The 15,153-nt window shown below is 44.6% G+C and overlaps 1 protein-coding gene across 2 annotated transcripts; it reads right to left on the reverse strand.

The window, feature by feature from the left end:
- Window positions 1-1,017: 1,017 nt before the first annotated feature.
- On the reverse strand, window positions 1,018-14,313 carry TBPL2 (TATA-box binding protein like 2). Of its 2 annotated transcripts, none has more exons than XM_082219315.1 (7): window positions 13,898-14,313; window positions 9,801-10,207; window positions 7,622-7,709; window positions 6,732-6,823; window positions 4,005-4,172; window positions 2,612-2,706; window positions 1,018-1,377 (listed from the first exon to the last, which is right to left on the reverse strand). In XM_082219315.1, the coding sequence occupies exons 1-7, from the start codon at window positions 13,946-13,948 to the stop codon at window positions 1,298-1,300; spliced, it is 981 nt and encodes a 326-aa protein (XP_082075441.1). In that variant the 5' UTR covers window positions 13,949-14,313; the 3' UTR covers window positions 1,018-1,297. The 2 variants fall into 2 exon arrangements, with proteins under 2 accessions (XP_082075441.1, XP_082075440.1); XM_082219314.1 differs by lacking the exon at window positions 13,898-14,313 and adding an exon at window positions 11,695-11,815.
- Between the last annotated feature and the right edge of the window lie 840 nt (window positions 14,314-15,153).

A 15,153-nucleotide genomic window follows, 5' to 3' on the forward strand; every position in this document is an offset into this window, starting at 1 on the left:
ATTCCTAGGAGTTTATCTCAGTGAAGACCTTACTTGGAAAATCACTACAACCCAGGTGGTTAAGAAAGCCCAGCAGAGACTCCATCTCTTCACAGTATTGCGGAAGAACGATGGCAATCAACATTTGATGATCTCCTTCTACCGGTCGCCAATAAAAAGTGTCCTTTCACGGTGCGGTACGCTGGTTTGACATCAACTGATAGGAAGTGCCTACAGAGGGTGGTGAATACAGCACAAGATATTATGGGCTGTCCCGTGAATCCGCTGGATGAAATAGCGGAAGAACGTTGCCTCAGGAGAGTGAGGAAAATTCTCAGGTATGATTCACACCCTGGCCAGCACTTTCTTGCTCTCCTGCTCTCAGGCAGAAGATATAGAAGCATGATTAGTCACACCAACAGGGTAAAGAACAGCTTCTATCTGTGGGCTGTTAGGCTGCTGAAGGAAAAGATAACAACAGGGCAACTGACTTTCGGGTTTGGTGGGTGTGCGTCAGTAAACGAGGGGAATTAAGACTAAGAGAGCTGAGTGGGGGGTGCTTGTGTAATCACACTGTATACAAGTTGTACAAGTGACAATAAAGTATTTCAATTTCAATTCTCTGGCATCTGCACTCATCCGGATTTTACCATGTAGTTTCCCAACCAACATTGTCAGCAATATGCTAATGACACGCACCTCTGCTTCTCCTTTACAGGAGTAAATACTCCGTTTTCTCTTTCCCTGCCTCTTTCCCAGTGGTGTGGACAGACATATTTAAGACCATGTTCATGGAAGACAAACATACTCAGCTATGAGTGATCGCCAAAGAAAAAGACGACCTACTGAACTGCTGATGTGCTAGAACCAGGCCAGTTGAATGGGTCTCCTCTAAGACTAACATGCAACTTCAACCAATGTGGCTAGACTATATATTGTTTAATGAATAATTAAAAAAAAAAAAACAACCCAGTACTTTAATAGTGTGATTTATCTTTACTTTAGACAAAAATACATTTAAAAAACGGGGAACATTTCGATTTCAACAGTATTCCAAGATGCTAACCCGTTCCCTAAAGCATTCCTACAGAACTAGTTTTTGTGTTTCATATCTCTTTTATCACATTTCACAGTGGTCAAAATTCATAGCCTTTTTTCTGTACGGAATTCACAAGAAGAAGAATACGATGAAACAGACTGACGGCATCAAACTAACAGAGGATTAGAGGTATTGACTGTCAACAGTCATTTTGTGTGTTTGAGAATTTTGTACTTGATGCTAAAACTCGCCTAAACTATACAATTTATCAGAAAAAAATTAAGAAGCTTTCTTAAAGCCCTTCAGGATCGGATAGATGTTTTCAAATGCTTCATATATTTCAGAACGGTATTTGGCACCTAGGAAAAATGGTTTTGAAACGAGTATTAATAACATTCATAAGAAATGCTAGGGTGCATATGCATGCGAGTGGGAAAGAGAGACAGAAGTGACAGGACAGTGAGGAGCAATGCCCTAAAAATGTTCTCTGCCAGGAGAATAAAGGTGAAGGGGGAAATGGGGGAAAATTTTCCATAGCACAGCCCTTTTGAACTCCTTTATCAGAGTGGGATGGTTTTCGATCATCTCCACTAGACTGGTTGAAAAGCCTACCATAGTAGATGACACCTTCCTTCCTTGTCAGTTCCTGGCTTATAATGTTAATTACCATGTCAGTTTGGACAAACTGTTTTTCTAGCTCAGCTAGAAAAATTACAGGTAAAATTACGTAATTTTACATAATATACAATAAAATATTACATAATATAATAAACCACTGAGTCTTGGGCTTGCTGATCGGAAGGTCAGCGGTTTGAATCCCTGCGATGGGGTGAGCTCCCATTGCTCAGTCCCTGCTCCTGCCAACCTAGCAGTTCGAAAGCACATCAAAGTGCAAGCAGATAAATATGTACTGCTCCGGTGGGAAGGTAAATGGCGTTTCCATGCGCTGCTCTGGTTTCGCCAGAAGCGGCTTAGTGATGCTGGCCACATGACCCGGAAAAACTGTCTGCGGACAAACATCAGCTCCCTTGGGCAGTAAAGCGAGATGAGCACGCAACCAAAGAATTGTTCACAACTGGACTTAACTGTCAGGGGTCCTTTACCTTTACCTTTAATATTTTTGCAGGCTTCAGAAAAGGGCCTTAAATTCTTTTCTTCCTTATAGTTTTAGGGCAGAAGTGATGCTTAAAATGCTTTTCGCATTTCACACATCAGTAAACCGAGATGATCACACTACACTGATCTGGGTGTAAAGCTCAGCAGTTGGGCTCTCTCTCTCCTGTATAAACTTTTACAAGCAATGCATTCCAAGCATAAAAAAAAATAAAATGAAACTGTTCTTAGGCTGCAGTCCAATACCACTAACCTATGCATAAGCCCTGCTGAATTCAATGGGACTTCTGAATAGATAGGTATAGGATTGCACCGATTGTCACACGGTGCAATCTTAGTAGAACAAATGTAAGATGTCCGATTTTACAGCTCCCATACGTTTCAACAGGGCTTGCGCTGGAGATGTTTCCGATAGACTGTGCCTATAGCCTTCACATGCAAACTCCTAGGTCAATAGTTTGTGCTGTATACATCACTTACCAGTTAATACAACTTTTCCAGACACAAAGATAAGCAATACAATCCGTGGTTTGACCATTCGATAAATGAGGCCAGGAAACAGTTCCGGTTCATAGCTATTTAAGAAAGAATTAAAATGCATGAAGTTAGAAAGTCATTTGACATTGTATGTGACTAATGGGAGTGTTTTATGTGACTTTGGGGTTTAATGCATCAGAGGGGAGAGGGGAGATATCAAAAGAGCGTCTACCCTCTTTGGAAGGAAAAGGGAGGAAGCAGCTTCTGAAAAGGTCATGAGGGACACAGGTAGTCCAGGTTAGCAGAGCCAGCAAGCATCAGTGTGGAATTATGTGAGAGGATACAATATCAACACCAGGCTATGTTCATATGACCGCTTACTCAAAATCGATTGCACGCCACAATGATACAAGCCTCCATTCACAAGCAGTGTAAATGGGGCTACGTGGGGCTACCTTTGAAGGTGACCCAGAAACTACAACTAATCCAGAATGCGGCAGCTAGACTGGTGACTGGGAGCGGCCGCCGAGACCACATAACACCAGTCTTGAAAGACCTACATTGGCTCCCAGGACGTTTCCGAGCACAATTCAAAGTGTTGGTGCTGACCTTTAAAGCCCTAAATGGCCTCAGCCCAGTATACCTGAAGAAGCGTCTCCAACCCCATTGTTCAGCCCGGACACTGAGGTCCAGCGCCGAGGGCCTTCTGGCGGTTCCCTCATTGTGAGAAGCAAAGCTACAGGGAACCAGGCAGAGGGCCTTCTCGGTAGTGGCGCCCGCCCTGTGGAACGCCCTCCTATCAGATGTCAAAGAGATAAACAACTACCTGACATTCAGAAGATATATTAAGGCAGCCCTGTTCAGGGAAGTTTTTAATGTGTTACATCTTAGTGTATTTTTTAGTGTTTTGTTGGAAGCTGCCCAGAGTGGCTGGGGAAACCTAGCCAGATGGGTGGGGTACAAATAATAAATTATTATTATTATTATTATTATTATAAAGCAGCAGAGGACTAGAACGTGATCTTGCCTTGAGGGCAAAGTGCTCCCTGGTTTGCAACACCCACAAGCTATTTCAGGCATCTCCCTTGTTAAGTTGTGGGTGAACATATCAGATGACACAGCGATTCTTCAACAGCTCTTGTTTATTCAGAGGCCAGAACAGAACAGAACTGAAGGGTTCAGTCAGCCTACTTATATAGAGCTCCAGTACCATGTAATTGTAACAATTTTCTAGAACTATCCAATCACCGAACATCACTTTTGATCCCTTATTTGCATAACTATCTACAGTATCCCCCTGCTGGCCCAGGGTGAGAACTTCAGTACATAACATCCCCCAAAACAGGAAGAGCAGATGTTCTGTTTTCCTTTCCAACAGCGGCATGGATGGACGTACCTACTGAATTGCTGATGCGTGAGAACCAGGCCTTCGAGCCGGATGGGAAATCTCACATCGCAGCTGCCCACCATGTTCTGTATTTTGAAATCCAGGAATTTAGCAGGGAACCCAAGCTTCTGCACCACACGGGCGTACTTCCTGGCTGCCAGCCGAGACTGTTCTTCACTGCAGGTTCACACACACAAACACAAAAAGGGGGGTGGGGCAGAAATCCAGCCACCAAAGGTTTGAGGAGGGCGATAGGTTGGTCTGTGCTTGGCAATGGTTCCATCAGGTTAAAGCAGAAGGGAGAGATGGCAAGCAGGAACACCATCTGCTTGCCTGAGATGCCAGCTCTATCAGGCTTCCCCTCCAACAGCTGTCATTGGACAGTGCACCTTTCATCACGCTGCTGCAGAGGGAACCAAGGGAGCAGGGCCGCCCCATTGACTCTGCTGAGAGGCTGCAACTTTTGACTTCTCTCCTTGAGCCATTTCCCATCCCAGCTGGTCTAGTGGCCTGAGTTTGCTCCCCATTAAGTGGGGTTACCTGTGAAGGTGACCCGGAAACTGCAATTAATCCAGAATGTGGCACCTTGACTGGTGGCCGCCGGGATCACATAACACCGGTCCTGAGAGATCTGCATTGGCTCCCAGTACGTTTCCGATCACAGTTTAAAGTGTTGGTGCTGACCTTTAAAGCCCTAAACGGCCTCGGTCCTGTATACCTGAAGGAGTGTCTTCAAACCCATCGTTCAGCCCGGACACTGAGGTCCAGTGCCAAGGGCCTTCTGGCGGTTCCCTCACTGCGAGAAGCCAAGTTACACGGAACCAGACAGAGGGCCTTCTCGGTGGTGGCACGCGCCCTGTGGAACGCCCTCCCACCAGAAGTGAAGGAAATAAGCAGCTATCTTCTCTTTAAAAGACATCTGAAGGCAGCCCTGTTTAGGGAAGTTTTTAATACTTAATGCTGTATTGTTTTTAACACTCTATTGGGAGCCGCCCAGAGTGGCTGGGGAAACTCAGCCAGATGGGTGGGGTATAAATAATAAATTATTATTATTATTAAGTGGAATTATTTAATTGTACATCAAAATGAAAAATAACTCTGTATATGTATTGCTGCAGCTGCAACTTTGGAAAATTCCATTGAAGCTAAGCAAGAGGAACAGAGAGCCTAAGAGATTATAATTAACTTAGAATGTCTCTCTGCAAGCTCTCACGTGGAGTTTTAACTTAGATCACATGAGAAAGGTATTTGGTTGCAAATCTCCATTTTGTGTGAGTTGGTCTTTGCTCTCTCCCTGGAAGCAGCTGGAGAGAAAGGTGAAGTAATTTCATGTTTCTAAGATGTTTAACCTACGCGTGGACAAGCATATGATACTATGCAATAATTTGGGTGTAACATTACTGTTGCAAGTCTGTTTTGCAACAAGTTCTATTACTAAAGCTTTTGAACCGTATTTTTGGACTGGACAATTCTTATTTCAAGAAGGGTCCATTTTTATTCACCCTACTGCTTCCAAATGCACAATATGAATAACGCCCCCTCCCCCAATAAATCTCTTTTCCTTTTGGCTCATTTCCTTTATATTGTGGTCCTGAGGGCAGAGACAGGCTTGCTAGTGACATTTGCAAGGTACCCTGGGAGCCTTATTCAACCACACTGCGAGGTAAAATTGCTTACAAGCAAACAAAACGTTTCCCACATTATTCCAGTTGTTCCTATTTATTTGTCTGTCAGGACAGACCCTATTTCTTGGTACTTGTTCAGAGCTCTTGTAAAGTTATAACGGGGGCCTGAGAATTGGGGTGTTGCAAGCATGTCTCCATTTTCTTCTGTGAAATGTGCAATGTAAACGTTATTCAAATCAAACAAATATGTACGTGCTGACTTTCAACCATTTATTACAGGCTTTCTGCTATCCTTTGGGAGGGGCAGAGAACTATGTGAGCAGTGAAAAGCCCCCCCTCTAAACATTGTATATCCTACTAATCGCAACCCGGCCTCCAGTAGTTCACTTGCATCATCCACAACACTTCCAACCCTTATATTACAGGGTCAGATTTAAGGTGCTGGTTTTGACCTTTAAAGCCCTTCACGGCCTAGGACCCTCGTACCTACGGGACCGCCTCTCCCGGTATGCCCCACGGAGAGCGTCAAGGTCCATAAATAGCAACACCCTAGTGGTCCTGGGCCCTAAGGAAGTCAGATTAGCCTCAACCAGAACCAGGGCCTTTTCAACACTGGCCCCGGCCTGGTGGAACGCTCTGCCTCATGAGACCAGGGCCCTGCAGGATCTGATTTCTTTCCACAGGGCCTGTAAGACAGAGCTGTTCCGCCTGGCCTTTGGCTTGGAGCCAATTAGATTCCCTCCCCCTCTTTCTTTTTCCTTTTTCCTTTCTCCTCCTGTGATGAGGCTGCTTTTTAATACTTTAATGTTTCAATATTTTAATGTTGTATTTTAATCTTGTTTTTTTTAAGTTGTATTCATTCAACTTGTTTTTATTATTGCTTGTTAGCCTCCCTGAGCCCGGCCTTGGCTGGGGAGGGCAGGGTATAAATAAACATTATTATTATTATTATTATTATTATTATTATTATTATTATTATTTTCAGAGTCACATGGCTAGGCAAAATGTATTTTAAAAGGAAGGAGAGAAAGAAAGCTAAGATTTGTAGACAGCTCAGTCCTGCCCGCCATGTCGGTGCCCCGTTTATTCTGGGTTCATAGTAAAGTCCCACCTTTTCGCTCCTGTGCAGACCATTTTGCCGGAACTAAATATGAGGGCCGTTGTCCTTGGTTCTCGAATTCTCATGATCACAGCAGCAAACCTCTGAAGTTCAGAAAAAAAAACCAGATTACCACCTTGTGAATCTGTTTTAGACAAGTGCCTCTGGCAGTATCTTATGAAATACAGAGATTTGACCCGACAGGTGCACTCTGCGCATGCTCATCCTTCTCATTTCTGAGGCTCTTGCAATGGAGGAATCTACACGACCTGTTTTCCACAAGCCCTTTCTATTATTACATTTATATGGCACCTTTTCTAGCAAGGAGTTCAAGGCTGTGTACAAGGTTCTCCTCCACCCCAGTTCATCCTCACAACAAACCTGTGAGGTCGGCTAGGCTGAGAGATAGTGACTGGCTCAAGGTCACCCAATGAGCTTCATGGCTGGGTGGGGATTCGAACTGTGGTCTCTCAAAGTCATAGTTCAACATTGTAGAATTGGATGAGACCACGACGGTCATGTACTCCAACCTTCTGCAATGCAGCAATCTTTTGCCCAACGTGGGGTTCAAACTCATAACCCTGAGCTTAAGAGTCTCATGTTCTACCGACTGGGGTACCCCAGCACCTCCATCTCTAGAGTCCACCAAGTCTGAGCCCAACCAGAATCTCAAAGGGGCAGTGGCGTAGCGTGGGTTGTCAGCACCCGGGGCAAGGCAAGTAATTTGCGCCCCCTAACCCATGGATTTGCGCCCCCTAACCAGTGGATTTGCGCCCCCTAACCCTACCCCCCAGATGTTGCGGCCGGTGCGGCCGGCCCCCCCTGCACCCCCCACGCTACACCACTGCAAAGGGGAACAATTTCTCAGAGGCATGGCACCAAACAGCTTCCCTGGGGCTTACCTTTGGGTTGAATTCTGCATTCCTAGCTTGAAGGGCGATGTTCTTGAGGTCTAGCTTACAAGCCAAGTTTACAGTGGCCACTATATTCCTAGGAGAACAAGGGAGAAACATTGCACATTGAAGACTTCATTTACGAGGGGATGCAACAGATTGACAAAGGTGCCTTTAGTGCTTAGAAGTGGCATGGATAAGTTCATGGGATGCATAAAAAATAATTAGAAGTCACTTGAAAGTAATAAATAGGCTAAGTATTAGTATAAGAATGTGTTGTAAAACATTAAGGACTAGAATACTAATAAAAGAGAGGAGGATATTAAATGGAAGAAGTCAATTTCAATAGAAATATGATTTTAGAGAACTGTTACAAGGGGATACAATGAAATTCAGTTAGGGGGGACCTGAGGAAGTCAATTAACAATGTAAGGCAATTTGGGTTTCGGAAGAAATAATTCTTTTTATGTTTTTCTTTTGTTCTGTAATGTGTTTTCTTTTGCTGTTTTTTGTAATGTCTTTTTTTTCTTATAAATTTTGAAAAGTAATAAAAAAAATTTTTGGGGAAAAAGTTCATGAGATGCATCACAGCAAATCTGCCATTCCTTTCAGTACTGAGCCATAAATTGAATGTCCATCATACTCCTCCTCCTCCTCCTCCTCTTCTTCTTCTTATTTCTAGATGCAATTGGTTCAGGGAAATCAACCAACATCTGTTGGGATTGCATAAATTTGACCCTGCTAGTTTGGGAACATTCACACAACACAGTGGTACCTTGGTTTAAGAACAGTCTGGTTTAAGAACGATTCGGTTTACAAACTCTGCAAAACCGGAAATAGTGTCTTGGTTTGAGAATGTGTATCTGAAGAAGTGTGCATGCACACGAAAGCTCATACCAAGAACTAACTTAGTTGGTCTTTAAGGTGCTACTGTAAGGAATTTTTTTATTTTGGTTTGAGAACTTTACCTTGGTCTAAGAACAGAAGCCGAATGGTGGATGGGGAACTGGCGGCAGGAGGCCTCATTAGGGAAAGCGCGCCTTGGTTTAAGAATGGTTTTGGTTTAAGAACGGACTTCCAGAACGGATTAAGTTCGTAAACTGAGGTACCACCGTACATTCAAAGCACCCCCAATGCACATTTTAAACATAGAACCTTAAAGTTAAAGATAAGCAAACAAGAGTGAAGAGAATGGGTTGCCATTGCTTAGCAACCTGGAGGCAGGCTCCCACTTGCTTAGGGAGAAGGCCCTCAAGTGGCTAGCAGTAGTAGTAGTAGTAGTAGTAGTAGTAGTAATACCCTGCCTTTTTCCCTGATGGGGACAAAAGGTGGCTTCAGATAAAAATAAGAACAACCAAAAACATAGAAAAATAACAATTAAAAAAACAATTAATGATTTGCTGGATAAAAGCAACCATGGTAAAGGTAAAGGTAAAAGGACCCCTGACCATAAGGTCCAGTCGTGACCGACTCTGTGGTTGCAGTGCTCATCTCGCTTTATTGGCTGAGGGAGCTGGCATATAGCTTCCGGGTCATGTGGCCAACATGACTAAGCCGCTTTTGGCGAAGCAGAGCAACGCACGGAAACGCCGTTTACCTTCCCGCCGGAGCGGTACCTATTTATCTACTTGCACTTTGACATGCTTTCAAACTGCTAGGTTGGCAGGAGCAGGGACCGAGCAATGGGAGCTCACCCTGTCGTGGGGATTCGAACCGTCGACCTTCTGATCGGCAAGTCCTAGGCTCTGTGGTTTAACCCACAGTGCCACCCACATCCCAAAAGCAACCATATTTCAATCTATTGATTTTGTACTTAATACACATATAACTTTAACCCACCAGGGGGCACTATTTGTGTAGAAAGCTAACTAGAACTTGTTGAAACAAAAAATAAAATAAAAATCCTTCTAGTAGCACCTTAGAGACCCACTAAGTTTGTTATTGGTATGAGCTTTCCTGTGCTTGTTTGGTAAGCCTCTGTGTTTAAGTTAGCTCCACCCCTTAAAAGCTGAGCCATTTGTTGTTTGCTGTTCTCTCCAGACGAGATGTCTGCTATTTCTCTCCTATCTCCACTCATCCCGTAAACAGTTCCTGCATAAATAAAGCCTTTGAACTCTACAAAACTACAAGAGTGACTTTCAATCTAAGTCACCCAAGCTTCAAGGCGCTCTAACAGGAATGAACCTACTGCAACTGTGGGACGATGCCAGAAGAACTTTCTGAAGCAGAGGCCATAGGGGTCATCGGGTTCATGGGAAGGCAGGTCCCAGAGGAATCAGGCATCCTAGAAGCATCGGGCGATGGTTGAGTTGCGTTTTCATCCCTCTGCCGGGACAGGCCACTACCATTCAGGAAGATGCCACTGTCTTGCGATCCAGACTGAGAGCCGTGCTGCTCTCCCAATGACATTGCACGGCCCTCATGTTTGCTATCCGGGCTTAAATAGTCAGGCAGGAAGCTGAGGTCAATCGAGAAGTTGTGGGTCTGGTCGGGCGGAGAATGAAACGCTGCCCCCTGGTAGGAGGAAGGAGGCAAGTCTGCCGCAAAGGGGCTCATGGGAGCAGACACTTGCAGGCTTGACGGTGGAAAGTTATCCTATCACAACATGGGAGAGAGAAAAAACAGTCATCACACTTCTGCGTTAATAGGACATAAAAAGAGACGGCTGGACCCTTCTAGTCCAGCATCCTGTTCTGACAGTGGCTTGCCTGTGGGAAACCAGCAGGCAGGATTCGAACACAAGAGCAGCTCTCCCCTCCTGTGGGTTCCAGCAACTGGGATTCAGAAGCATTGCTGCATCCAACTGTGGAGGCAGAGCCGAGCCATTGTGACTAGCAGTTGCCAAAACCCCTTCGCTATAGGTGAAGGGTAAAGGGACCCCTGACCCTTAGATCCAGTTGTGACCGACTCTGGGGTTGTGTCGCTCATCTCGCTTTATTGGCCGAGGGAGCCGGCGTACAGCTTTTGGGTCACGTGGCCAGCCTGACTAAGCCGCTTCTGGTGAACCAGAGCAGTGCACAGAAACGCCATTTACCTTCCCGCCAGAGCGGTACCTATTTATCTACTTGCACTTTGAGGTGCTTTCGATCTGCTAGGTGGGCAGGAGCAGGGACTGAGCAACGGGAGCTCACCCTGTCACAGGGATTCAAACCACCAACCTTCTGATCGGCAAGCCCTAGGTTCTGTGGTTTAACCCACAGCGCCACCCACATCCCCTTGAGACTCCTTAGGTAAAGGTAAAGGGACCCCTGACCATTAGGTCCAGTCGTAGCCAACTCTGGGGTTGTGCTCATCTCGCTTTACTGGCCGAGGGAGCCGGCGTACAGCTTCCGGGTCATGTGGCCAGCATGACTAAGCCGCTTCTGGTGAACCAGAGCAGTGCGCAGAAACGCCGTTTACCTTCCCGCTGGAGTGGTACCTATTTATCTACTTGCACTTTGACGTGCTTTCGAACTGCTAGGTTGACAGGAGCAGGGACCGAGCAACGGGAGCTCACCCCATCGCGGGGATTCGAACCGCCGACCTTCTGATCAGCAAGCCCTAGGCTCTGTGGTGCAACCCACAGCGCCACCCACGTCCTGCCCTTCGCTATAAATTGGTTCAATTCTCTTTCAGGGCCATCTAGATTGGCATCCATCACTGCCTCTTGTGGCAATGAGTTCCATAGTTTAACTGTGCACTGCACGTTTTCTTTGATCTGTCCTGAATTTCCCCACCATTCAGCTTCACTTGAGGTCCATGGGTTCTAGTGTTAGGAGCAGGGGAAACCTTTCCTCTACGCCAGATCCCCCCAAAATAATACGTTCAAAATACTCTGCACCAACAGAGGACCACAATTCGAGCAAAGCCATGGCTTTTTCCTCACAGGGCCATGTTTACTGCATAGAACCCACTGTTGGTGGATCTCAACCAAACCTCTCTGCTACCGGCTGCTTAGTCCGTGTAGTCCAGGATGACAACTCAGTAACATAACTTGCTGAACAGTAACTTGATTTATATTTGCTTTTATTATATACAGAGTATAGCACAGCTTTTTACAAGTTACTATACACACAGACTCGATTCTTACTCTACGCACCAACCTCTGAACTCTGTGATAGGAATTTTGAGGTCTTAGATATATGGTAATGTTCATAAGTGTACCAACCAAGCATGTACATAGATCAGCACAGGAAGACTGACCTGGAACCATTTTGATTCCTAAACTGACCAAATGTTTTCTCTGCAAGGTCAAAGTGGGAGATCTATCTCCCCATTGTCTCTTTCCTCACAAATCCTGTCTTAAGCGCACATTTAAGATATGAATAGGGTGTGAGCCTGTGACTTGGCCCAGGAACTAAGTATTTATCATTACAAAAGAATGGCCAGGCTCCCCAGGAAATCCAATCAAGTAAGCAGGGTATCCAATCAAGTAACCTGCCAGACAGGAGAAAAACAACATTCAAATTTCTGTTTTAAGACCGCCTTTTCTGTGATGTAGGTATGATGTATCTGAGGGGTGGTCTTAGGTTACACCCTTTCTGTGGGGTGGTCTTGATCTACAGGGTGGCAATTTCAAAAGTCTTTATAAGCCCTTGCGCTGCATTTTTCTGGGTTCCTCCTCCTCTCCTGCGTGTGAGGGGAGCACCCTGTTGCAACAGATCAATAAAGATCAGGCTTACTAGCTGCTTTGCTTCTCAATATTCTCTGGTTGGCCTCTGTTATTCTCTCCTACCAATAGGGAACCTATGTAAGGACTCTATATGGGCTCTTGGATACCCCATAAGGGAAAGGGGCAATTTTTGTTTACAACAACACCAAACTACTGTGTCATGCTGCTTATAAGGGAAAACTTTTAGCCAAGCACTACCTGTTGCTAGCATAGCTGTCAACGTTTCCCTTTTTTTAAGGGAAATTCCCTTATTCCGAATAGGATTTCCCTTAAAAAAAGGGAAAAGTTGACAGCTATGGTTGCTAGGCTTCCCTGTCTCCAAGCAGACTTCCTCACTTACTCTGGTTTCACTTGGCTTCTTGCCAACTCACTAACTGTCCGCTTCAAAGCTGCCGTTTCTCACAAACCTCAACACCCACAGCTACTGGGCATTTATTCAGATTCTGGGCATTTATTCCGATTTGATTGCGGGGAGGTTAGATGGTGTTGTGTCAAAGCAAGTGCTATCCCACACATTCCAGCACACTTTCCCTTCTTAGAACGTCCACCAAGACTCAGACTCAGCTCGCTATCTGCAATTTGGGAATATGCTAATTAGATTTGCCCCCCTTACTTAGCCATGTTCATAGCTTAGTGGTGCAGCACATACTTTGGATGCCAAAGATCCCAGGTCCAATCCCTGATGGATGACTGGGGCAAACTATTAATTATGATTATTATTAATTGCAAAACATACAACACAAACAGAAAAAACAATACCACAATGACAATATTAATTGGCTACACATCACCTAACGTCACACATATTTTTGACTTCCGAATCACCTCATTGTGCTTTCTAAATATTCTTAACCTATACGCACTTCCTATTATATCTATTACATCTCAGGAACAATTTTTTACATCTATAATTCTCTTTAATATTCAAGATTCAATCTATACCTGTCAGGAGATTTGCATTTTCACAGTATTGTTTTAAATATTCTTTCAATATTGTCCATTCTTTGCTCACTTTCTGACTTTCTTATTCTCCCAGTCATTTTCGCAAGTTCCAGGTATTCTATCATCTTCACCAATCGGTCAAGCTTTATAGGAATTAAGTCGCCTTTCCATTTTTTTGCTACCAGAATTCTGGCCACTGTGGTTGCAAACATAAAGATGGTTCTAAAGCTGTTGTTGCTTTGTATTTCAGTGGACATAATGCCTAACAGAAAGCCTTCTGGGTTTTTTTTGAAAGGAGAAGTTAAAGATCTTTTTAAGTTCGTTGTATATTATGTCCCAAAATTCTCGTATCCTCACACATCCCACCTGGGATTGGGACAAACTCCTGCCTTAAACCCTGCTACCTTCTGGGCCACATGAACCAATAGGCCGAATCAATATAAGGTATATTCCTATGTTCCTAGATGCTAAGCAATAGGAGCAGTACAGAATTAATATGACCAGAATCAATCAAAATAAATGTGGAAACAACACACTTGCTCAACTTGTTCCAATGGCGTGACTGGGAGTTTTGCTAAAGCGGATAGCCACCTTTTACTAAGGCCTGCAGGTATTCTTTGACTCTGGCAATACTAGCAGGAAAAACAGTTGCCCTTTCAAAATAGATTAAACCCCAGCATCCTTCATTTTACCTGGCCTGTACACTGGTCCAGGTAGTTTTCCAAGGATAAATCCTCATCCATGCTTCGTTTCCCTATTCGACAGAAGAGCAGGTCAACGGTTTCCAGTTACAGTATCGATGGAGAAAGAAGGTGGAAACTGCTGTAGCAACCTGGAGATCATCTCTCCAGCTGGTGATGTTGGGAGTAAATGACTACAGGTGAGTTAAATTAAGAAACACCCTTAATTGGAGAAAAGGGAATCAGGTGGTCTAAGAAAGCCTGAGAAGCTATTCACTGGGAGATTTCTCCTGACTGCTCTCCATATCTGTTGGTATTTACAGGAGAATCTCACAGGCTTACCCAAGTAAAGCTGTGCTGGTCATACTATAACACCTGACTTCCATTTGACCGTGTGCAACCAGAATTTGAGTCATATAAAGGCTTCGAAATTACCGTATTTTTCGCTCCATAAGACACACCTGACCATAAGACGCACCTAGTTTTTAGAGGAGGGAAACAAGGGTGGGGGGGAAATATTCTGAACGAAACAGTTGATGTATGATTTTTGTAGTTCATGCTGTGGCCACAGACAAGTGATCTGATGGTGAATTTGGGGTGACCCAATGCAAAAATCCTGAGGATCCATGTGGATCCGTGCTTTGTAACCACGTTTTTGTGCCATTGTGGCCCCACACAACAGTGGGTGCGTGGTTTTTTTTGGTGCTGGCTGTAGCCATGGACATGCTATGTGATCTGATGGTGAATTTGGGGTGACCCAATGTAAAAATCCTGAGGATCCATGGGCTTTTACTTCCCCCCTCCCAGGCAGCCTCTGCTAGCATCCCTTATCTCTCTTCCGATCCCACTGTTTCCTTTCAACACTCTCTTCCCTTTTGTTTGCCTTAGTGTCTTTTCCTTAGCTGGAGCAGTTTTTTGCTCCTCCTTTTATTCTAATTTCTCTCCTTATTGCTTTAGTCTTCCTGTTTCCCCCCTTTGCAAGCTCTCTGTCTTTACCTCCCCGCTCCCAGGCAGCCTCCTTTATTGCTAGCGTCCCTTATCTCCCTCCCCGGGCAAACGATCAGAGGCTTTGTTTCAAACCCACTTCCCTCTTTCAAAAAAAGAAAAAAAAGAAAAAAAAAAGAAAAAAAAGAAAAGAAAAAAAGAAGCATGATCTGCTTTTTGCCCCTGGGCAATTCGGCTCCAGGGACCACCCATTTGCTCCACAAAACGCACAGACATTTCCCCTTCTTTTTTTAGGAAGAAAAAAGTGTGTCTTATGGAGCGAA

Source organism: Podarcis vaucheri, assembly GCF_965113315.1.
Source record: "Podarcis vaucheri genome assembly, chromosome: 1".
NCBI lineage: Eukaryota > Metazoa > Chordata > Lepidosauria > Squamata > Lacertidae > Podarcis > Podarcis vaucheri.

Excerpts from the sequence above, each read along its gene's own strand:
- TBPL2 (XM_082219314.1), bottom strand. The coding sequence starts at position 11,772 with ATGTACATGCTTGGTTGGTACACTTATGAACATTACCATATATCTAAG. Across the intron at positions 7,710-9,800 it reads GGCATCGTCCCACAGTTGCA|GAATATAGTGGCCACTGTAA; the intron begins GTAGGTTCATTC and ends TTGTTCTCCTAG. Across the intron at positions 6,824-7,621 it reads ATGCAGAATTCAACCCAAAG|AGGTTTGCTGCTGTGATCAT; the intron begins GTAAGCCCCAGG and ends TCTGAACTTCAG.